The following is a 25,036-nucleotide window of genomic DNA, read 5'->3' as shown; positions in this document are numbered from 1 at the left end:
GCCAACACCAAATGCTGCACAATTCACAAAACAAAAGAACGGTATAACAATTGAAAAAGCACCGACATGATGAATACCCAAATCTGTTCATCATGCAATAATGTACATCTGCATTTCACAAATATTTGGCATTTTCATTACACACCCCAGCGTCTTTACAGCACACATGCACATGAGCCAACTTTCACTGAGATGAATGGGTTGTGATTTGGCTCTGTGCTGCTGCAATCAGTGCATCTTGTTTAAGCTGAAATAGATTCCTCACCCCAGCATAGTTCAGCCAAGAGGCAAAGAAGCCTCTCTAAAATAAACTCCAGTAAAAAAACTGAAATAAGGGGGGGGGAGAGAAAAAACATGCACATCTGAAACTCTCAGTCTTAAGCACTCTTTTACCATCGCTACCGGCTGTGGCAAAATGGCACCACATTATCAAGGGATTAATGATTATTTCACAAACTGGGTGTGAAACAAAACAGGCTGAATAATGAGACAGAAATAAAAGCTGATCACAGAAGTGAGAGGTGTGAGAATAAAAGGAGGATGTTAAATCAATGACATTTAAATAGGAGTTGCAGTTGGATTTGTGGGGTTGATGGCTTCCCTGTCTGAGTGTCAAGCGTGTACTAAACAACATCCAAACATCCCCAAATCCCCCAGGCACCTTATGAGAGGCTAAAGAATCTGGCAAAGGGACTCCAGGAGAAAAAGACAAGTGGAGCTTCGGAGGGTGGTGGGGTGGGTGGAAGAGGGAGATATAGAGAGTGTGTAATAGGGAGAGAAAATCAATGGGTACACCCCTGGAGCAAATAAAAGCCATGACATCATCTTATGGCAAGGACCAAGGAGTGGGGTGGCAAGGAGTTGAAGGGAGACCAAAACAGAAGGGAGAGACGAGAGCACCCATGGTCCCATTCTGCTTCTCGGGGCCCATCCTCTGGAATGGATAAGAGCTGAACAATGTGCTCTCAATGAATGGGATCCCAAATCCCACAGCAGAAAAACAAATCACCAGTGGGAAAGGGGGAGGTTGAGGGAGAGATGGAGGAGGAGACAGAAAGATGGAGAGAGAGAAAGGGAGACCCTTAAAAAGATGTGCACACAAAGCAACAAAGCATCTTGGGACATGTAGAGCAAGGCAAGTAGAGATTGAGACAAAGCTGCCTTTGTCCTGCCTGGCTGGTGGGTGGCATGGTGTGAAGGATTTGAACTTGGTAGCATTTACATCCGAGCGCTCCAATATATTGATCGGGCCATGTAATCCCTACAACAATAAATGAAAGGATTGGAGCTGCTCTGGGTGTTTTGTTTGTTAGGTCTACATGACAAGAGCATGTGGGAGGCATGGAGTGGGTTTTACGTAACTCATCATCGGGCGCTCCGAGGTGCGCTCAAAGTTTGGTCTGCTGCTCGTGACGCCAGTTTGACAGATACACGTGAGGCAAGGAAGGATGTTCAGGCAGCCTCTGATCACACCTCCTCCTCGCTAAGGTCAAAATTTGACTTTTTCTTTAAAGACTTTCTTGAGCATGTTTGCCTTTATCGGACAGGACAGAATAACAACACATGTTCAAAAGAGGAATCAAACCCAGATCACTATGGAACATGTAATTGCATTTCTTATCACACTCATAATAAACAAATTCAAAGCCTTCAGTGAGAGGGCTCAACGTGTGCATGTGTGTGAGCGTGTTTTGTGGGAGTTGCTGTGTACTTCCATTCCACAGTGACGCGGTTAGCATTAGTGCTATAAGCCAGAGCAGGAATATGTTACAATTACGGGAAGAAAAGTCTTTCATTTCTGATAATTTAACAAAACAAAAAACAAAAAACAAGCAGATGCCCACAAAATAGAATCAGATGCCTTATCATTTGAAACTAGCTGACACACACATTTCAGACATCAAATGGAAGATTGGCTCATGTAGGTTCCACATAGAGGATTACAGAATGACATTATGGGGATTAATTAAAACAGATCCTAGAAAAGCAGTAAGAAAGAGTAAAAATAATAATTTGGAAGAAACATGTCTTGCCAATTAGGAGCACAATTGACAGCAGCTCTGATACTTACACCCCTCAAATGAAGAAAATGTGAAACAAGATACAGCTGGAGCCATTTTTTTTTTTCTTTTAAATCCCACATTCAATTGAAGCTTACTGAACCACTACCAAGGCCAAGTGTTTGAGGGGTGAAATTAGGTTTTCTTCTTTTAATGAGCTACAAGAAATGGACAGTTTCAATATACTGATTTGGAAGATTTGTGTGTGTGACATGAGAACACAAGTTCAGTGCAGTCAAGTTGCTTTTCAATGGGTTTTTTTGGATTGAAAAAGCAGGTTTAGTGCAGTGAAAATCGAAGGGCAGACAGAAACCAAGCTTTCAATTCAAAGGCTGTTAAAATTAATAGGAGCCAAAAGGCCACCTCCACCAGCTCAGGTGAGCCGACTGATCAGAAACATTAGAGCTGCATGAGGAAGAGGCAAGTAAATCTGCAAAGTTTATGTCCGCATTTACAATTTCTTATTGTGTGCACAAATCCGTAAATTTGTTATGTATAAACCAAACACCTTGACTTTATCAATGGTCATCAGTTCTGTCTGAAGCTATCAGCTACAGATTTCCTTTGAAGTCTGAACCAGCATATAGAAGCTACATTAGCTCACTAGCTCTCAAACCTCGGCCTTTGTGGGCGAGTGTGTCCATAATAAATATTGAAATCAGCGGTGGCTGCCTTGCAAATGGATGTTCTGTATTATAAATGTCACCCTACCCTTGCTTGGTGGGGCAGTGGCTCATTGTAATGCCACAGGACAGAGAAGGAGAGAAGAGCATGGCAAATGGCGAGGGATTTCAACTTTCAGACCGTTAGAGTAATGTCAGGGTGTATACTTGCATGTTTAAGAACAAAAAGAGAAATCAATGCAGTGGAGAAAATTGGAAAAAGAATAGTTCGGGGCACAAATGGAAAGACAAAAGATAACAGTCAGTAAGTCAGTAAGAAAGTCATTCCCTCCATAAAAATTACTCAAACAGGCTGTTAAAGTAACGGTCTGACCTTTGATGAGACACGAGTTAAGATCTTTATGTAGCACTTTTCTTGTCTTTATGATTAAAAAGACAAAGCTGCTTTACACAACACTTCATCCTTTTTCACTTAAATGCACACATCTACTTTGGGGTCAAATGTCTTAACCCCAAGCATGACTAGCAGAGCTGGGGATCAAACCCACAACTTCCAGCTGAAAGATGATTGCCTCTACCACTGATCCATGGCTGCCCAGGTTTACTTTCATGTTTCATTAAAAAAAAAAAAAAAAAAAAAAAAAAAAGCCAAAACAGTTGGCAACGACTGAGCTCAATGACTGTTTGCAATCTGTTTGCCCTGAAACCTTTGGCTACGTGATGTGAGATTGTTGCCTGTTTAATGAAACTGGAATAAGGCAGCTCTCATGTCAAATGTGAGTCCATGATCGTGACCATCACTGCAGCCAGCTTTCCCCAAAACAAAAAGAGACTGTGGTGCATAACTTATTCCACTGTTTCAAGTCTTGCACTTTCAGACAGAACATTTGTTATTGTGTGTGTGATCGAGTACACATAGAGCTTTAGAATGCGCACAATGTTTAATCAAGTTACAAGCGGATTATGTCAGACATAACCAACAGGGTGTCATGCTGAAGCACAAATATAAAGTGAAGCAAACCTTTCCACAATTTAAAATATAGTGGAAATCAGATGCTTCTGTGGTGAACATTAACAGCAGCACCGAGAGGGTGGTACTGGGCAGAAAGCCACTTCTGGCCCTTTAGTTGCTTCATCAAACAAAGACCAAACCACACCATAGAATAAAATGGGTAGAATGTGGACTTGCAATTCCAGCCCTGCGCAGCTTGAACATTACTTAACATGGGTCTGTAGTGTAGAAACTGTGCTTCGCAAAAATAAAAAACAAATCTGCTGATTCAATCGGCAGATTACAGCAGATTTATGATGCTTTTTGTGTGTTGAGGGCAAACTCTACAAAACATCAAGAACTGTAACTGCCTGAAGTATTAAGAAGTCAGAGACAGCCCAAATGTTATTACTACCACTATTACATATGGACATTTGCTACTGCTATTACTCAAATGTATTACTTAAATTTCACATTTCCACAGTGAATTGCAAAGAGAAACTGAAAATCTCATAACCCTCTTTCTGCATGCTATATCTTTGTCATCTCCTTATTCATCCTCCGTCACTTCTGTTGCCATTGTCCAATTTCCCACATCTTCTTCAAGTGTCATCCCTCCTGTGCATATTCCTTCTGTCCAATGCTCCGATCTGGTTTATTTTCCCAATGTTTTCTCCATCTGACAGCAGACAGCCTGTTTTTTTTTTTTTCTCCTGCCTCAGCTGCTTCCCCAAACAAGCTCCTTCAACAGGTTTCATACCATTAATTCACTAAATGAGACCATTATACCAAAGGGCAAAGCCACTGTTAAACCATTAAGCATGTGGGCGAGAGGACAGTTACCTGTGGGTAGTCCAGTGCTTCTGCAGTCCATCACATTTCCACTGAATCCAATACAAATTCACTTGAGAGAAACAGCAGCTCCCCGGGGTGGGATGATTGTTTCATTTGAGCAGAAACGGTGCTCTGTAATTGCATTAAGCACTTACCGGCCACCGGTATATCTGTTCAACTGATCAAAGCAAATATCTCAAATGCATTTAAGCAATAGGCGTGGAGACATGGTCAAGACGACCTGCTCAAGTTGAAACTGAGCATCAGAATGGGGAAGAATAGAAAATGATTTAAAATCACTTTGAAAGTGGCATGGTTGTGGATGCCAGAAGGGCTCGTCTGTGCATGAAAATTCATGCAGATCACCAGTTTCTGAAATACTCGGCCTCATCTCTACGGTTTACAGACAGCCGCCCAAAAAAGAAAAAAAAATATCCAGTGTGCGGCAGGTCTCTGGGTGAAAATGCCTTGTTGATGCCAGAGGTTAAAGATGAATGGCTTCGAAAAAATAGAAAGGCAACAGTAACTCAAATAAACACTAGGTACCAAGGTAGGAAGAAGACTACGCAGAACCTTGAAAACCTACAGCAGCAGAAAAACTTACAGGATGATTTATTAGGTACACATAAAACCTACAGTGGACGGTGAGTGTATGTTCTTTGTCCACAGGTTTTGGGGTGGAGAAGAAATCCCAGCTACAAAATAAAGAGCTGTCCATTCATTTCTCTTAATAAATCTACAAACATTGTAACACTGTTCTGTGGACACAATTTATTCTTCCACAGAGACACATGTGAGCCTCCCTATCCTCCTCATCCTCAGAGCGAGTGCTAATGAAAGAGGCTGGTCGCTCATGCGATCGATACTTTACAAAGGACCACCCTCGCCTTCCTTTCATTCATCTTCTTCGTCTTCATTAACCTTCCCTCCTGTACGGTTTGTCTTCAGTTTTCCTCCTACCCCATATATCTGACATTGTATCCTCAATTTCTCTTATTTGCAGCTATGTCTGCTCCTCTTTTTAGAAGGGGGGGGGGGGGGGTTAGACGTCTGATCTGTCTAATTAGTGTTATGCTTGCAGCTACATTTCTTTTCCCAGAATCAATGAACTCCTCAGTCAGTTTTGACTAAAAGTTGCACTGAGCAATTCTCGGCGAGTTTGGATGACAACAAACTTACTGCAATCTAAAAACACAGATGAAAATGAAGGGGGTTTTTTTTAAGGAAAAAAAAAAAAGGCAACTGTCAATCTCTTAAGTGCTTCACTGCCAGTTGGATGCTCGCTAACTGTGAGGCAACAGTGCCCCCTGCAGCCTGAAAGCCAATTCCTCCACACTTCTAATCAGCCTTGTTTAAGACCCCCAGTTACAGTATATCCACCCACAAGAGGAATTGTGTAAGTGGATTTAAATAAATGCATGCCTCTTTTGCTCGCCTAGGGTGTATAGTCCGTAACACAAAAAAAATCCCTCTGATGTTGCATTCAAAAGATAAAGAAAAGGATTTTTTTTCTATATGCCCACATTTAAGACAGCAACAATTTGAATATGTCATGCCTAATTCCACGTTTAGGCTGAGCCTGCATTCTCCCGGGACTGAATACAAAGCAAGAAGATACTTAACTAGTCAGCTGGAACGACACCAGCCCGGCACTGAAGATAATCAGCCCCACCATTTTGCTACAAAATCAGTTTGTTGTTTTTTTTCAAAAAGGAAGAAACTAATCAAATGCCTGAAAGCCAGAGCTGAAATTTCTGTATCCAAGCAAAACATGTTATCTCACCATGTGCTAATGGTTAAGGTTGTCAGAAGAATCATAACATTAAGTCAAGATAAACAAATCACATACTTCAAAGTGTTGAAAATCATTAAATGATAGATAAAAAAAGCACCCTTGTGTGTTCTCACATGAAAGCTAAAGAGTGATTCTTCTCCCACTGGAGAAGAAAGAAATTAGTGAGAGAGACTCACGTAGTTAATGTAACAGCAAAGACGTCATAGCATTAACTAATTGGAATCCAAATAAATGCCACCGAATACAAATGAGTAGAAAAAGAGAGAGAGCAAGCGAGCAATCTTATGCATTTTCCCTCATAATAAAAAAAATAAATAAATACCGTGAGCAACAAAAGGCTTCTTATGTATTGCTATTTTAAACCAACACCTCGCACAAGATGATTCATATGAACAGGGGAACCATTAACTGATAATTGACTAAATAGGGCAGCTATCTTAATTAAAATCTAAAACATATTTTAAACGTGGAAAGCCTTGATACTGTGCATACAAGGATACAATACAATGCAGTGACAGGAAGACCCCCACTGAACGCACACACCGTCCAAATTTTGCCACAGCGTGCGTCTCAGGGGAACAAAGAAACCCTGGGTTCATATAACAAGCTTCCTGATCTCTGGTCTTTAAACTACAGTTACTCTGGAGCCTGATGTACACCCACCTCTGGGTTAGACAGCAGTGGATTAACATCCATTAATAAAAAAACAGATTGTAGATGCTAGCCGTTTGAAAACAGAGGGAGGCCAGTTTGTGTTAGGATGCAATACAGAATAAAAGATAACAGAATAAAATGAATAAATAACTAAAAAAAAAAAATAAAAAAAAAATGTGTGTACCATACCTCAGAATCTTCTTTGCCCAGTCCCAGTTGTAGGACAGCACTGGGAGATTTTAGTGTGGATTGGCTGGACTGGGCCATCTGTAGGTTTAACTGCCAACCGACATATTCCAGCTGAAACATACAGATGGCACCATAGTTTTAATAAAGCATCACATTTTAAAATTATGACCCTGATATATTTTGAAAGGCTATGAAAAAAAAGGCAAGGTAGCGCTTCACAAAAACGCTAGAAATACTTAACATAAATGCTTAACAGCAATTACGCATACACTTTATTTTTTCCACAACAATTCACTCTGTCAAGTATTCAATCACCTTTAACATTAAAGCTTATAATAGAAACGTGAAATGTGAATTAAAATAAAGATGAATCGGTCTATTTTGCTCTTTGTCAAATTGAATAAACAAAGCTTATAGTTCAGATGTAAGGCCAGAAAAACTAGCAAATTCTCAATGAAATATCAAAACAGATTCTCTCAAGTGACAAATTGATAAAACATTGAAAATAAGTGTATGAACAAGTTATTACTAATAGTGGTCACTAAATGTCTGTACACACTATCACCATGTTTAATGCAGTCATTATTGTACAGAATTACCAATAACATTTAACATTTGCTCGTTCAGTCGACCAATTTAATGTCGCTTATCAGAAATGTATCCTTACTTTTGTTTAATGCCTATAAATGTGAAAAAGGTCTATTTTCAGTCAAAGTCAGGCAAAAAAACGCTTAGTAAGTCACAACACCAGACTCGCCAATTCCCTCCCTGCCTGGTTGATTTACTGAGAAATAGCTCATCAGTCAGCTGCAGCCATGTGATGGATTAACACCAGAGTCACGGCAGGACAGTTAAGTGTTTTATGATGCAGAGAGAGGCCATAATAATAAACTTGTGTGACTTATTGGGTCTGGGTGCTTCGCTTCTACGGCAACGGAGGACAGGTGTGAGGTGAGGAGAGGACCAGGCCACATTATTTATAACTGGAACAACATTCCCATTAGCATGAATAAACACCACACCTGTTTGGGTTACTTATTTTACTCTGTGGAAAAAATATGAATATATATGATAGATAAATCATAAACATATAATAAAATGACCATGGCATAATGAAAAGAAATCACTATACACTGATCAGCAAAAGACAAATCTGTGATTACTCTGAAATCAAACCCATTAAAAGACAGGCCTGCAGTCCAGTTTTGTTATGAAAATAGATTTAAAAACCTAAGTATGAGAATAAACTTATTTGTTAACAATTATATAAGCATAAATCTTTAATACTGAGTAAATGTAGAGTGCTGAAATTATATTCTAAGATATAATATACAAATCAGATCAAACTGCATAGTGAGTCAAGTAGCATTCACTTTAAAGAAAGTTCAAAAATCATTTTGGAAAATGTTAATTTACTAACAAACTTTTAGAAGTGAGATTTCTACATATTCAGACAGGTCGATGCCTAATGATCTGCAAGTCAAATTGAGACTTGGGCTACAACCGATTACTCTGTTGTGTTTTCTCATTGAATCAAATTACCTGGTCTATGAAATGTCACACGATATTGTAAACCAGAAAAATAAAGCTGTTCGTTCATCGTCTATTGGCCAATAAGTCGTTGACAGAAAGAGACAAGGTAGTAATTCATGTCTCTGCTGGTTTCTCTAATGACAAGACGTAAATCCTGTGAAAGAAGCCAGCATTTTAACCAAATTCTGAGAAATTATTTCACAAATGTTTCTACAAAGCTTTTTATGTACACTCTTGTCTGACACTCTTGCCCAGAGTCAACGCAGTAGGAGACATTGACATGCCGATCTATGGCTGTCATAGATTCTGCTGGCAGCGACAAATTCATGGGGTAGACGAAGATGACTGGTGAGACACATTCAGGTGAGATGTGTGAAAGTATGACAGCAGCAGCAACTCCTGCATATTGTGACTGACTGATACCTGCTGTGTTATTTACTCCCCAATTTCTCTACTTTGAAAAAAGCGCCGTCACTGTCTGAAGTGTCACTGCTTAATGTTGATGTTAAAATAAATGACTAATGTGTTCCAACAGAAAAAAAATATTGTGTTAGCCTAAATTGTGTTAACTAAAATTAGTCTTTCAAAACACATGTAAACATGTTTGACTCAAATGTATTATCTGGGAGTGTTAATTCAACTTTGAGAAATTGGATAATCTGGTCTTGGAGCTCTGCGTGTGTCACACAGTTCTCGACCCCTGGTTAAATAATAGAAGAAGCCAGTACACAGAACAAGATAGCAGCAACAAAAACATAAAACCTTAAGACTTAAGGAGAGACCTAACAATGCTGTCATCTTAAATAATGCATTTTAAGTTCATGGATGGTAGGAAGACATGGCAGTGGACATCTAGTCACAACTGGTCACCAGCTCAACCAGAAACCTTCTAAAACTAACAAGGAGAAAGAGGACTGATCGTCACCTAGAGAAGTGGAAATGGTCTGGACTCCAGACCATAAGAGGTTCTTATAATAATACAACCATGAGGTGAAAACAGTTAATTCAATAAATAAATTCCCTGCTTGCATACTGGGACAATGACAGTAGTCTTATTCAGTAATTGTAGCTTAACAGTAGACTTAATTGTGCATGGAAACATGATCATGTTAGGTTACAATGGTGTCACGTAGGTGGAGGCAGAGTTCTGTACCTTCTTTGAGGAAAAGATGTTGTGTTTAAGCTTTTCCACCAGCTCTGGTCCAGCAGTGGCCCACATTTGAGAGAAAACCTCAGCCTTGTCTGAGCTTAGATGAACCGCTTCCAGCTGCTGCTGCAAAGCGGCCGGCTTTACATTATGATACACAGCCTAGAGAGAAGCAAATACACAGCAGAGCAGTTACTGGTGTTCGTCGTGTCTGTATGTTGGCCTTGCGGTGGATTGGCGACCTGTCCTGCTCTTCACCCCGTCAGCTGCTCCCTACAACCTTTGTGTGGAGGATGAAGCTGTAGACAATTAACTCTACCTAGTACAATAGGGCATTACCATAACTTCCATTTCCTACACCAGTCAACATTGTTGCAATAAAACCCAATGCAACAGTGACACCAGCTGGAGAAACTGACTCATAATGGGATCCAAACTAAAAGATTAAGCAAACAGACACTATGCTAGTTCCTACTCTTATTTAACTTAAAGTGAAGATCAAAATCTCTCCATATAGTCATTAAAATGAATTAAAGTGTACAGTTTCAACCACCCTCTGTCTCATCTACTGTAGACACCTTAACTCGGTAAGTAGTATTGTTATGTTTTATTGAGTGGAATCATATGATACAAGCAGTCAATGAAACATGGACAATTTTAAAGTGGACTAGAGCCTTTTGTTTTCACATCATGCAGCTTTAATAAATAAAATCATTACTACTTGAAAGAATTCTCAGGTGGTCACTACTCACCTGCTCTAATATGAAAGCAGCAGTTTCCAGAACTAGAGTGAGCGACTCTTTATCGAGTGAGAGAGCAGCCTGAAGTTTTTGTTCCTCATCTTCACTGAATGTCCGCTCTCCCTAAGAAGAAATACAAAACAAATTAGTTTTGGATAGTCACTTTTTGAGAATTGAAAACAAATGAAGATGCTTTCTGGTAACAGAAATAAATACAGTATCAAAACAAAAGCATACATTGGAAAAATGACAGACTCATGACAATCACAAAGCCAAATATCATAGTAAACACAGATCATTTCCACAGCAGACATTTATGCTTTACAGAGCAGAAACACAGGATAAGTGATGAATTATTCAAGTTAATATTTTAAAGGAAATTGCACTGTTCCATTATGAGCTTGCTGGTAGCTGGTAGAGCCAGAATTAGTGACAATGTTACCAACAGATGTGATGATACTGACTGAAAAGCCACAAAAAGTCAAATTAACTGTTGAACGTCATATTTTTGTTCAGCATATGGCAGATCATTTTGTTTTAGTGTATGAAAAAAAATGAATAAAACTTAAGACAACCTGTTTTTGAATTAATCACCGACACCCAATGACAGCCAAGATTGATTAGTGCAAGCCAAGAGTCTGCATTATTAAGAGACAAATCTCCCTGATGCCCCCAGCAAGTCATTATGTACACACCGCTCTAGTTAGCACAGCCGTTATGCTGCAAAAATCTAAAAAACTAAAACTAAAACTAAAGATTCTCACTGGCACAGAAAAAAAAGCAGCATCATTACCTTCAGATGAAGCTTTTGTATAATGCGAGAGATCAGCCGGGAGAACTTGTTCACATCAATTGCATTGATGAAAGTCACCGCTTCTTTTATGCTGTTTGGGAAGAAGAGCTGAGAGCGTTAATGACGGCAGCATGCTCTGAACAGAACATCATTCCATCTATCTATTCAAGAAGCAGGTGCAACCGAAGTGAAAACAATTGATCCCAAGTAGTGAACAAAACTGTAATCAACACATAATTGCAATGATTCAGGAATAGATGGAGGTCTCTTAATATGCAAGTTAAGACAGTGTGCAGATGAGTGTCACTGTGTGAATTCTAAAGATACCTCAATGTACTGACAAACACAGCAGCAACTAACCCGGACAGGCTCCACAAGAGTGAACAATCAGATAAGGTCATACAATATTATCTGTAAATGTGAGTGTAAAGACACATTATAGATTAAATATGCTTTATGGATTTTACAAGCAAGCTACTCCTTTATGCAATATAAACTAAGGCAGTAATTCCATAAAGTTAAAATGCACAATCAAAAAAGGAAAAAGCCCAGTTTCTGCATCTGTTTGGCTTTTGTTACTGAAAGGTGCACATGTGAAACATTTGCATCAGTTTTAATCTCACATGTAGAGGTCTTTTAAGGACGGCTCTTTTTTTTACACCTCTCAGTGGTCCACCTTTACGAATGTAAACACAATGCATGTTTAACTGCGCACAATACTATTTTAAAAGTATTAATGTATAAACTAAAACCCATGTTCATGCTAAACTTGATTTACAATGCCCTCTTTAATACAGCTGCATATCGTACAGTCTTACTAATAAAATAGTATGGAGAACTGCCAAAATATTACATTTTTACTCGACAAAAAGAAAGAAAATAGCTAAAATTATCCTGGGCAATACAATGCTTACTACCATAAAACATTTGCAATGTACCGTTAATCGGGATAGTTGTGCCTTTATGTGTAGCTTAAAAATGATTTTTTAAAAAAAAAAGAGTCACTCACCTTCGTGTTTCTTTTATAATAGATGTCATTGTCGCCTTCTTCGTTCAGCAGATGAAAAATAAAGCGTTTAAAAGTGTCTCAGAAAAGTAGCATCAACCTCCACAAACACTGTTTTGCTTCTGCTTCCTGGTCTCGCAAGACGATTCACGTGACACTCAAAGCTGCGCAGATGTTGCGCAGTGAAAAGCCCGATGCAGGAAGGCGAAGGGGTTCAATTGAATGTTAAGAGAAACATAATTTAACTCAAATAAATATGACCATTGCGTTTTGTAGGGACCGATTTGATTGCGACCGTGGATTTCCTTATACCGGTATTTGCGTAAACACTACGCACACTGATGCCCTGAAACCACAGAGTCACTACGAAGTCAAATTTAGGACAAACAACGGAACAAACGCATTATTGTTTGAAATAAGCAGATTCTGTTTCCACAAACAAACATTTAACTCGTAATTGGCTATTAGACACACCTGGTTTAAAATAATGTGCTTCATTACAGAAGTAGGCAAAAACTCAACCGTAAAGTTTGTAATAAGAATTTTGTTGAAAATGTGAACCAAGATGTCCATTCAACTTGATATTGTAATTTTGCAGATTGTAGTTAAGGTTTTTTTTTTTCAAATGACAATGACAGGCTACATAACAGAATCAATTTAATGCCAGATAAATATTTTTAATTTAGTGCCTTTTAGTGCATGCTATATAAGTTTGTAAGTTTGAATAAACACACAGATTCAAATTTGTTTCAACATATTACTGGATTTACATATGGCAAAGTTATTTTATCTATATTGTTGTAAGATATTTTGTTCAATCCAGCTCACAAACACAGTCTATGCACAAATGGCACCACTGTCCACATCACACACAAAGGGTGTTGCAATGTCGTTGGTTTGAAACAAACAAAACCTGGTGCCTGGGAAAAGTACAAATTACTTAGACTTAATTTGCACCTGTTGCCACAGAACAGGTGTAAATAATGAACTTTCTTTGAGAAAATAATCTATATTATGAGAGGTTTACCACTTACTGTTGTAATGAAAGCTCTCTCCAGGTAGATTAAATAGTTAGGGAGTCTACTTTGCAGAAGTGCTTTTAGAGGAACCACTGATTGGCTAATTTGAAACAGGTGAAACAGCACAAGGCAGCCAATGATAATGGCATTAAAACAGATGAAGACAGAAAAACAAGGGTCAAATATATAAAATACAACATAAAGTAAGGGCTTTATATTCAAATAAACACAAGAAATATTGGAGTTTTAATTTACATCCTACATTGTTGCTGTCAAACCATGCGTGATTCTTCAGTGATCACTTTCTGTTGGGTATTATTGAAATCAATAGTAGTCAGTTAATGTTTTTTATTTTATTTTGGTAACATTTTAAACAAAGTTGTTTTAAGGGCAGGACTTTAAATACATTTTGATTGTGGCATTTCGACAAAAACATCATATAGTATTTCGGTTTATCCTAATGGCATATAAATTACTTTAATGGTTGTAAAAATCGTTTTAAAAAGTCTTTAAGGCCCTTAGAGTGATAGTGATAATGAAATACAACAAACACAAACACGTTTTGATAGTTTATTACATTGAAAAAAAGAGAAAAGGCTCATGCACAGATTAAAATTAACCAATCATTTTGATAAGACTTGATAAATTATTTAAAAATATTTTGCATACAAACAAGAACAGAAAAAAAAATTATTTCAGCATATATATTTCATAATTCTGTAACACAGCAATATAATAATGTTGTTTTTATTATTATACGCACTGATTTTACAATCAAGCTATGACATATCACCGTCAATACTGTAGCAGACTTGCTCCATCTTGGTATTTGAAATGGTTGCATTTAATATCCTCTGCTGATGTATTCTCACACCTGGAATAACTAAGCCAAAGAGACTGCTCCAACCCTTTACCTGTCACATTTGCTCCTTTAAGTAAACACTTCAATACGTGGAAAAAATTCGGTTACAAAGTAACACAGATCTGGACTGCAGCAGCAGAATGTCAAGGGCCAACCTCCAACGAGGCAGTAGGAATGTACCACTGATAAATAAATACTTAAAGTTTCCTTCCAACAGAAAAACAAAACAAATCATGTCAAACATTATTTCAATTTATAAGGAGAAACAAAGCGATAACACCAGAACAAGGAGTGTCAAACCACACAGTACCTTCAAGATGTATAGTTTTGATAAAAGTTATATAATTTGAGGTTTTGGTAAACAGATTGCATCATAGTAAACATTGGCTGACATCTGCAGACTCAGGATCTCACTGCCACTATTTGAAGGAGGGTAAATTTGGCACTTTTATGCTGATGTCACCAATGTTGATGTTTCTGGGCATTTCTGGTAGGTTCATGTTCTTTACAGCTGATACAGCACGAGCAGGCGCTCCTGCAATGCCGGCCTACGCACACAAACACACAAAACACACAGGGTTTATAAGATACAAAGCAGTAAATCAAAACACGCTGTGCATGACAACACATTGAATAGTGAACTTTGGACACACGCACAGAGAATGCTAAACAATGTACTGGACAGACAACAGTCAATTGTTGACAAAATGCAAAAGCACTGACAGCTACTAGGACAGACATCATGTGCAAATGTACATTCAGATGCCTTCAGAGCTTCAAACACACATGCATTATGTTGTTCTATAATGATTTACATCACAACCAGAGCCAATTATGAACCAACTGTGAGGATTGTACTAGGCCATTCACTGTTTTTTGTTTATGTACTGAGCAGTATTGAACATTCATTGATGGACAAAATGCAGCATTGCTTGGAGTGTGAACCCACCGGACTCTTGAGGAACAATAAAAGGTAAAAAAATGCAAGGAAAGAACTGGTAAAGCAGAAAAAAAATAGAACTGAAATGTGAAGGCGAAAAGATGTTTGGAAAGAAAGGTATGTCCAGAATGTGTGTGTCAAATTTAGAAAGAAAACAAAAACATACATATCAACATCAAGTAAGTAATATATTATAGCCATAATATTTGAAGTGATACTGTACCTCTGGTGGGTTGCATTAATTCTGGAAAGACTACACTTTTCTGTCTGAATACAGATTTATGAAGGGACGAGAGAATTGTTCCATTTACACATCTATAGTGCTGCCTATTGATGACATGAAGAGGTTGACTAATGGGAGATCTATTCTCAGGGACTGAGGAAGTAGTTCACGCTAACACAATGAATCTCAATATGAAGCTGTATGGAAGGCGTTAAGGTAGGTTAGCCTTTAGGTGATTTGGTGTTTGCGTCTCAAGTGCAAGCAGACATTTGAGAATCACTGTGGTTAGAGATGCCCCAACTGAATATTAAAGCAGCCAGACCCAAAAATGACCAGAAGGAGTAGAAATTGGCAAACTACATGCTTTGCCTCTCTATGGAAAGCACCCAAATGAATATCCTTGTAAATAATTCAGTGATCTGACACACGCATTGCGTCTGGAATGTAAATGTAGCTACTTATTTTTGCAAGGTTATTCCAATGGACCATTTGTTTAATGGACATTCCTTATTTTGCCAAGACTGAAGGAGACTTGTGTTTGGTGGAAAGATGACCGTGGCCTAACACTGAGGAATGCTGATTCAGCAAATGGGATCAGTCTTCAGGACTGAGCCTATGTGATATTTTTGCCTCAGAGCAGGCTGCCTCCAGGCCTACTGTGCTAGTCCATTATAGTGGAGTTTTAATGAAATGCTGGGTGACTCATATGTACAGAAATAGTAACACCAGCTGTGAAACACAGAAGAGTGGTTTGGTTCTCTGATCAGTGGATAGTTTCAAGTCAGATAGTCCTTTAAAGCCTTACAGAACCCTATCTCTTAACTATGTGGTACCAATTGGAATTTTGGAGGAGAGGACAGTTGTATCCCAATCCTCCCCATCATTGTTTTTACTTCTTTTGAATATTTCAGTGACTTCTATTTATAGGTAGATGATTTATTACTGAGGAGACATTTCACTACTTTAGAATAACAATAGAGGTATAAAAGGGTTGCGTCATTTTAGCTACATGTGGTTTAGAGGAAACGATAGACATTTTGGAAATTAAGCTGTTCTTCTTTCTACCCAAGTTAAAACAGGAAGATCAATCTCACGTCAATGAGACAAATGCTGTATGTAATGCCAGCTAACAGTTAGCTCTCTAGCTTAGCTTTAAGACTGAGAAGCAGCATCTGTTAGCATCTGAAATGAATTACCATGTTGAGCCATGTCGTTCAAATTCTATAAAATGTGCATGTGTGCAATGTACTGGTAACTGTGTTTCCACTACCAGGCACAAACAGTAAAACTCACGGTTTTTGAATGACTTAAATAAATTGGATAAATCCAGTTCATAACTTAACTTAAGAAGTGGTGGTTGATGGACTTTGTTAAGATTTGACAAAGCCAAACTAGCCCTTTCTCCCCATTTTCAGGCATAAAAACTAAAGAGATAAAGAAAGAATTACCTAAACGAAGCTAATCTGCTGCTAACTCCAGCTAATTAGCTAGTTAGCATACAGACAAGAGAGTAATATCCATTTACTAAAGTGTTGGAAACACAGCAAATTAGTTTTTGGTTGTGTGTTGTTGTTAAATGTTGTACTAATGCCTTGATAGACCACTATACATTATTATTCTACATCACAGAAATATTGATTGCCTCACAGATAAAAACGGATACCATAACAACCATAGAAACAAAAATGTGTTTTGGTAATATAACAATAATAATTTAAGAACATTTCCCTAAACCCTACATTTAATTAAAGTTATAATATCAACATTATCGTAAAAGTCTCACTTTAAAATAAATGGGATGGATGGATAAAATAATACAAATAATGCACCACCACAAACTAGACTGAAGATCTTTCTTTTATTTTGTCCACCTTGTATACACAAAATGTTATTGTGTCACTAGTTTGAGAGAAAACCTGGAACATTTTTGGGTCTGCTATGAACGATTCCTATCATATGTTAGTGAAGTAAGTTTACTGTTACATGGAGGGCCATGTGAAAAGACCATGGGGGAGTAAACTTCAGTTTAGGTTACAGTACTTGGTTGTAAATTTAGCAGTACCTGTGTCTACCTGTCCTGCCTGGTAGACTGAAAGATAAACGTCTGCAAAGAGAGAGAAGAATGGAAAGAACTAGACAGGGTCAGGAAAAAGAGGAATGAGGAATGTTAAAGCAGATTAAAGTGATTACAGTTTCTCGCCACAGAAAAAAAAATGATAGGACCAATCATAGACCACATCTGTAAACTCACAACTTGCAATCGTATGATTCTCCCACAGTTATTTCAGTAGCAAAAAAATTAATAAAATAAAGGACGATAAGTAAGGAAGTATCAATTTGAAAATAAATACTAATACCACTCAATCAGACTTTGCCAGATTGGATTAAAGAACAGCTCCCTCCTTGTAATGGATAATGTTGTTTTGAATTAGCATCAGAGTTGAAAAGACATTGTGGTCTAGGGTAGGTCCAAGAGGGAAAAGACAGAGCAGCTCTGATGATTGTAGAACGGTTAAAGACTTTGCTTACAGAAAATAAATCCAGAAGGTAAAATTCTGTTAAAAACACACAGTTGCAGCTCAGATTGTTAGAGAGTGCACTTGGTCAACACTAAAACCTTAAAAATTCAAACATTGCAGTACACAGTTCATTTCAACTAACAATGTAACCACCGCCTCTGCTATGTAGTCAACAATTCACGTCCCATCAGTGATTTAATTGTAAAAGTAAGAAGGTCTCATCTAATCTCATGTCCACAGTGTGTAAACATTAGACATCAGTGCAGTGCATTGTAAAAATTTCAAAAACAAAAACAAATCTTTTTCGTTTACTTATGTTTTAGGTGCTAAAATCTATATATATTATGCAGAACAGAAATGATTTCATGAAATTGTCTCTGGCTGTCTGTCTGATTAAAACGCTCCAATAGGTGAATGGATATTTATCTGCTGGCAGAAGCTGTATGGAAAGCAAAGCAATGTCCTTGCACAGAACAAATGTCTAAGCAAGGACACTGAATACAAAACACATTTGGAAAGCAGTTATTTCAACATGGACTGTGTATAAAGCTCACATCTCCTCTGATATAATGAGAATGTAAAACATTTGGGTTGCCGTGTGTCAAATTGGAAATGGGAGATACAATAGTCACAGATTTTGGAGATGCATTAGACAATGGTACAATTAAGTCTGCCTAGTAATGATAAAATGATGACTGTGATAGTGTTTATTTATTACTTAGAGAGAGAAAGAGAGAGAGAGAGAGAGAATATGCTGAGTCTTGATTTGTGTAGAGAGCAGTGCAACAGCACGGGGAGAGGCCAAAAGAGGAGCACAAACACTCAAGAGTAGGTAGGGAGCATCCACAAACTTCACTGGAGATTGGCATGCAGGGTGCAGCATACACACATGCCTGCATACTATATACAATACTTTAAAGAGTATGGAGGTAGAGTCAAGTCATACACATACAGGGGACAGGCGGGGGCCGACTTACCTCAGACTTCTCCATTTTGTTCTGAGCATCCACCTGCATGATGATTTCATTCATGTTTGTCTCCAGGACCATCCCACCCATCACCATCTCTGCCAGAATGTTGTGTACCTGAGAAAAATCATTTAAAAAAACAATATAACTTTAACAGTTAGTATATGTAAAATCACAACTATAAGGGGTTTTTTTTTTATCAGTGTATCCTCTGACAATTTTTCCCATAAAAAAAGTCATACTTCAACCTGGAAGGTTTATTTTTCATTAATTGAAAACATGTTTCATGAGCTCTTAAAATAGATGCTCATTCCTTTCTGTTTATTTTCTCATAAGCTGATCGAATAACAATTTCATCTCTTAAAAGTGGTAGATATTCAAGTGTCTATAAAAGTTGCTTGTAACGCTACACAAACTATACTGTCAAAAAGGACATTGCAGTTGGTTGAACCACACAAGAGGAGTCATTTTGAACTCTGTTCATGTTGCAACAGTTTTTGTTTCGCAATTCATCTTACGTAAGTGATCTCAGGGGGAATATTACAACGGACATCAAATAAGAAAACAATTTGAAGTCATATGTTCAAATATTTTAGATATATGCCATCATGGTGACAGATTTTAAGGAATTTCCTACCTTGTCTACATGGAAAATTAAATCAAGTTCGCAGACATTCTCAAAGCATTTGTCGAGCGTTTCCACAAATACCTGAAAACAGAAAGATTTTGTAAGAATTTAAGTAGATCATGGCACATAGGTAGTTATAGAAGGACAGTCATAGTACCATGACAAACATGGAAATGAGTAAGTACACTGTGATTTTATAGATTATTACCTGGATCAAGTCTAAAATTCCTAGTTCACTCTCTGAGGAGTCCACACAAAACACAAAGTATAACGTGGCATAATGTCTGTAGATCAGCTTGTAGTCTGATCCTCCAATCAACCTGAAACAGGAATGACACAAAGATATTAGTCAAATGATTCCTGATTGAATAGTCACATGCAAAACCATAAATCACCACAACTGATGTATCAACCATTGCCTCTGTAAAAGTTACATATGAGAAAGAGTGTGCAGAAAGAGTGAGTGTTGCAAAACTATGACCTGGTTTTCATTTCACAAATTTTCATTTCACAAATTTGATCCAGATTTTCTAAAAATCTTCAAAAAAAGGAATCAAGCAAGATCCAAACATTACACTGGACTCATTGCTGCCTCCCATCTATATTTGCTTTTTGCACCAAGTTGAGGAATGTTGTACTCTCTTACCCACCTTTTATCATTGCAACAACTTTTCTACGAGCTTGAAACTTGTATTCTTTTTTTTTTATGTGTAAATCAAAAAAGTGAATAAAAAGACACTGACGAAAACCTGCAATTAAAGCAGAATTTTTGAATAACTTATAGGTCTTCTGAATTGACCTCAGCTTGGTGTGAATCTGGCAGTTTGAGTCATAAGGTAAGTTTCCATCAGTGTGTAACTTAGGTCATAAAGTTATGCACTTCTCACAGTCGGTTCCTACCTGCTTATCTTACTAACATAAAGGTTCATTCACCCTCTCACCTCAGTGATCCATAAAGTGATTTTTAAATCTGTTGTTTTACGTCAGAAAAAAGTCGCTTGTGTTGCTTTAAGTAAGCAAAAATAATGCCAGATGGAGTGCAGTGGCTACAACAGTGGGTAAAACAACACCGTTACTCATTCATGAATGATAAATGAACTACAAACACGGTTACTATGGGCTGTAATTCACAAAGCCCTCTGAGCTTTCCTTTATGACGTGAAATGAATTCATGGGATGTTTACTTCCACCGTGTTATTAACCTTCAACAGAATTCATAACTTACATTCCACCCTCAAGGAAATTACAGACGTTCTCATCTCTCTTTGAGACCAAGTGGAAGGTTTCCCTGATGATCTGCTGCTCTGTGTCTTCACTCTGCAGGATGAATGAGGAAACAGAGACGGTTTAACAAGCAGATGACGGTAAATAATGTGATGCTTTTGTACACAATTGCTTCCAGGGAGCCATTTCATGACACGTGTATTTGCACTGCATTACAAAAAACAACAGGATTCATGTGATTCTTTTTTTTTTTCATGTTTAAACTTCATACTTCAGCCCAGGGGCAATGATTTAATTGTGCAAACTAAACCAAGGCAGGTTAAACTTATTGTTTGTTAAGAGATAAGATCTGTTTCAAACCTCAAATATCCTTCAACCTGTTTGACACCATTCACTAAAACCTCAAGAGGCAAAGTCTGCTGCATTAGGTCGAATAAGGCGATTGTAATTCCTCCGAATGTTCTCAAGGTGCCACAGCAAGCATAAAAACACAACATGTGTGGTTTTAGATGCAACCTCAAGAAACAGAGCCATGGTCAGTGAAGCTCCAACACTGAGTTTGTATCACTACAGGGTGCTAATGACTTGTCAGAGTCCATAGCAGTTCACTGAGCACAAGGAGAGAAGAGTGTGTCCCGTATGCAGCGGCCTAGAAAGCTAAATAAGTCATGTGACTTGCAGCATGAGACTGGCAGGGTTAGAGTACGGACAGTTTATGATACAGTCACATTTTGTGATACAGTCACAAAAGAAAGCCCAATGACGACGAGATGAACAGCGTCTTGTTTCAAGCAAACACCACATACTTCCTATTTCTACTCTGATAAATCATGATTTCTGCTCCCAATTTGTAAAAGTAGACCAAAACAATGGTTAAATTCACAAGGAGTTTACAAACACGCAGAGAACACACGTGTGCGGCCAGAAACTTTCCTTTAAATTTAAACGTACCAGTTCATTTTGTGTTTTTCCATCACACTATCACTATGAAAGCCAAAAATCCAGATGTTTAATAAGGTACATGATATATTACATCATGATAATAGCTATGTACAATAGTGTATTATTATTCATGTTTATATTCAGATTATACACATTACACAAGAACGGCTGCAGAACCACAAACTAACAGAAATGCAGGCTGTGTTGTATTTCACATGCGTTCTACTTCCATTGCTTCTCCTCAATGATGCTGGCAGAGCACCCACTGATGCTACATAAATTTATGAGGTACAAGATTTTGTGTGTATCAATATTTCACCTTCCTCTCCTGACTTTAATTGGACAGAGGCTTGGGCTGTTAGTATCAGCTCTGCCGCTCCTTCCATCGGCAGCGGGCTTTGCAACAAATCAGCAGAACACGCGCCAAAGTAAGGCACAGACTCAACAGTAAATCACTTAAATAAAGTCAGTGCTTAGCAAGCAATCAGTGTAAAGTGTTACATCTTTCCAGTCATAAGGCTGACAACTCCGCTTCTCCTATAACAGATGGCATCTGCATAGGCGTCTTATAATCCAGTCAATTCCAATCCTAGAATATATATACATCTGTGTGTTCACCTCACCTGAGATTAGACAACACGGAGGACAGTGCTACTGTACACAATTCGCTCTAGGCTGCTAATAAAGCTTATTTACATTATTGATCAATGAGTTGATTTCTTTCTTAGATCCAGAAAATAAAACCTGGTGTGTAAAATGCCAATAAATCCCTGAACAACAAACCAAAAAGGCAAAGATATTACATGAGAAAAATATGTAGCTTTTCTGGTGTTAGTATGTGAGGATTTGCTTACTGTCCTGAAAAATTTATCAATCATAACAGAAACAACTAACATCAACAAGTGATCACCCAGACCCCTCATTAACTTTTAAGTCAATCAAAAACATTGTACCTCGGTGGTGGGAATCACAGGTTACCTTGTGATACAATATGATACGCAATACGTGGTCCACGATACCAATAATATCACGATACAACGATTCTGTGATGATAATCATATAGCGATACATTGTGATATCTGTAGACTGAAGAAAACAAAACATCCATGAAAAGTTAGTTAAGTGCAGGATTTTTTCTATTTATTCACAACATGCATAGAGACCAAAGTGCATGAAGACTTTGGATGTGGCATCACTTAACGTAGCTTTCTCCACCATAATCCTGCCGTAAACTCCCACTTCTTCGGCCAGGTAACTTCCGCCCAAATTTCCCCACTTTCATTTGAGCAGCGCCATCGTGAGGAGACATCAAGTAGCGATGGCCAGAGAGTGAAACTGGCAAGGACCACATTTACATTAGAGCGCCTTAATTTGTTAATTAAAAAAAACAATATTTGCCCTGGCTTATCGAGTATTATCTTGCACGAGGAAGGACGATGATATATCACCAAATCAATATTTTGACCCACCTCTACGATACCTGGGGTTATCAAACATTGTTGAACGGTATGGTATGCATTTCTTTTGCTTTTCCATTAGGAATAGTACCAAAATAACTGGCCCCAACCGTTCCATTATTCGGTACCCTTTCCTTGGGGTACCAGAGTAATGGTATGGTACGGTATGGGCGGAGCTAGACCCACGACAGAAAAGCGTCACTCCCTTGTGACTGGTATTTCTTCAACAGTGGCCGTCTATTCTCATACAAACCTTGACGTCCTGTTTAGACGAACAGCTACAAACCGAGCAGGAAAAAACTTGTTTGATGTCGTTGTTCGTTGCCGGTGCACTGGTACAACAGGGACCCCGAAACAGGGTTTAGGATTTTCCAAGAATCCCCTCAAAATTGTAAAGCTTATTGAGCATATGCTTGTTTCCATTTGTACTTCTAGATGCTGTAAGACCTCAAAGGGAGATTAAAAACATTGTAAATACTGCCAATGTCAACTGTGAAGGCTTCTAATAATGATAATAATATGTCCCACACTGTTGCTTTACAAGGAGAGACAGGCAGCCAAGCTTGATGTATCAGTTCAATTATGAGAACAAGCAAACACAGGTTGTCCAGCAAAGGTTATTACATAACCTGCCATTTGCCACCTGTAACTCGCCTCCTTGTGTGTGTTTTTCTCCTTCTCTCTTCCTGTGGTGCAGCAGCAGCAGTAGGTGACGCCAACAGTCAATGAAGCTGGACTGACTCAGAGGAAGGTTGATGTGAGCACGAGTACATCACAAGGGCGTTACTGAAGTCATGTGACACAAAAACAAGTGAACTCACTAAACTGTATATTCATCATCAACACCACCATCAGCAGCAGCAGCAGCACTGCTGGTCACTATGGCTGGACAAACGAGCTCACACACGGGAACGTGATCGCCTCGCTTCGACTTGCACATGTTTAATTATTCATATGTTAAAAGGACAGTGTGGTTCGCACCGTGACACCGTATACAGCCTGCAGGACCAGTGTTTGTGTGTGTGTGTGTGTGTGTGCGCGCGAGACAACAGCACATTCATGCGAAGTTCAAACTGTCTGACGACAATGTTTTTCATTGATTGTAATGGGAAGAAAACTATCACCACAGCCACGAGCTGAGAATTATGTCACACAAACAAACCCAAAAGCATGACAAAAGTGGCATGGAAATGAAGACTATGTGTTACACGGTAAATAAAATAAAAAAGGTACCACGTTACTCACATAATGCTCGTAAAATTTCGAAAGCCTTGGTTTCCCATGGTTGTTGAATATTAAAATGGCTCTGATCATGACTGTAGCTGGAGGCAGGGAGGAGGCGGGGGAACAGCGAGGGACACTGCCTTCTGTCAACTCCCGTCAACCGAGATTATTGACCGGGGCTCACAGGTAAATCCCGGCTAGGTTTGAGTTGAATGCGTCGTGCTACACGCTGCTACTACTGCTGCTACTCCTTCATCGTCTCCTCGCGGAAATATTACACGTCAAAGGACCAGTCATGCTCTCCTCCTCTTCCTCCTCCCCCTCCTGCTGCTGCTACGGCAGCCGCGAAGGTCCAAACATCTGCCCTCCGCCACAGGGAGTGAAGAATGGCATGTTTAGCATCACCATGCAATTTTTGCGAAGGTCTATATAGCTGGTTAAACTCGGGATCAAGATTCCCTTTTTTTAATAAGACTCAAATTTTGCTTTGCATGAATGGTCTGCCCAATGGTGGTATTATTATATTTCATATTCATTAAAATAAGTGGGAAAACAATAAACCTTCTTTAGCTAGTTTAAAATTAAATCAAAAGTTATCCAACATCCCTAAAGATGCGAACTAAAGATAATCAGTCCATATATGTTTTATGTGAAACAATATACAA

At 38.5% G+C, this 25,036-nt stretch overlaps 2 protein-coding genes across 3 annotated transcripts in view; both read right to left on the bottom strand.

Annotated features, from left to right (window-relative positions):
* The window catches only part of commd10 (COMM domain containing 10), a 50,725-nt gene extending 38,178 nt beyond the window's left edge, over nucleotides 1-12,547 (bottom strand). The window contains exons 1-5 of the mRNA XM_058636240.1: nucleotides 12,369-12,547; nucleotides 11,360-11,450; nucleotides 10,579-10,689; nucleotides 9,833-9,988; nucleotides 7,147-7,257 (exon numbers count right to left, since the gene is read on the bottom strand). Of these exons, the coding sequence (XP_058492223.1) occupies nucleotides 7,147-7,257; nucleotides 9,833-9,988; nucleotides 10,579-10,689; nucleotides 11,360-11,450; nucleotides 12,369-12,397 (498 nt within the window). The 5' untranslated portion in view covers nucleotides 12,398-12,547. The remainder of the gene's footprint in view (nucleotides 1-7,146; nucleotides 7,258-9,832; nucleotides 9,989-10,578; nucleotides 10,690-11,359; nucleotides 11,451-12,368) is intronic.
* Nucleotides 12,548-13,941: 1,394 nt separating this feature from the next.
* Nucleotides 13,942-24,686, bottom strand: ap3s1 (adaptor related protein complex 3 subunit sigma 1). 2 transcript variants are annotated; one of them, XM_058636856.1, is made up of 7 exons: nucleotides 24,393-24,686; nucleotides 20,750-20,841; nucleotides 19,733-19,844; nucleotides 19,534-19,605; nucleotides 18,906-19,013; nucleotides 17,472-17,513; nucleotides 14,706-14,794 (listed from the first exon to the last, which is right to left on the bottom strand). In XM_058636856.1, the coding sequence occupies exons 1-6, from the start codon at nucleotides 24,459-24,461 to the stop codon at nucleotides 17,478-17,480; spliced, it is 489 nt and encodes a 162-aa protein (XP_058492839.1). In that variant the 5' UTR covers nucleotides 24,462-24,686; the 3' UTR covers nucleotides 14,706-14,794; nucleotides 17,472-17,477. The 2 variants fall into 2 exon arrangements, with proteins under 2 accessions (XP_058492838.1, XP_058492839.1); XM_058636855.1 differs by lacking the exon at nucleotides 17,472-17,513 and having other exon boundaries at nucleotides 13,942-14,794; nucleotides 24,393-24,682.
* Between the last annotated feature and the right edge of the window lie 350 nt (nucleotides 24,687-25,036).

The sequence above is a fragment of the Solea solea genome, chromosome 8 (assembly GCF_958295425.1).
Source record: "Solea solea chromosome 8, fSolSol10.1, whole genome shotgun sequence".
Classification (NCBI taxonomy): domain Eukaryota; kingdom Metazoa; phylum Chordata; class Actinopteri; order Pleuronectiformes; family Soleidae; genus Solea; species Solea solea.
This window is presented reverse-complemented; position numbering and strand designations above follow the sequence as displayed.

Coding starts and splice junctions, on each gene's coding strand:
- ap3s1 (XM_058636855.1), bottom strand. CDS start 24,461: ATGATCAGAGCCATTTTAATATTCAACAACCATGGGAAACCAAGGCTT. Junction 19,606..19,732: donor GAATTTTAGACTTGATCCAG/GTAATAATCTAT, acceptor TTCTGTTTTCAG/GTATTTGTGGAAACGCTCGA. Junction 19,014..19,533: donor TAATTTTCCATGTAGACAAG/GTAGGAAATTCC, acceptor GATTTTTCTCAG/GTACACAACATTCTGGCAGA.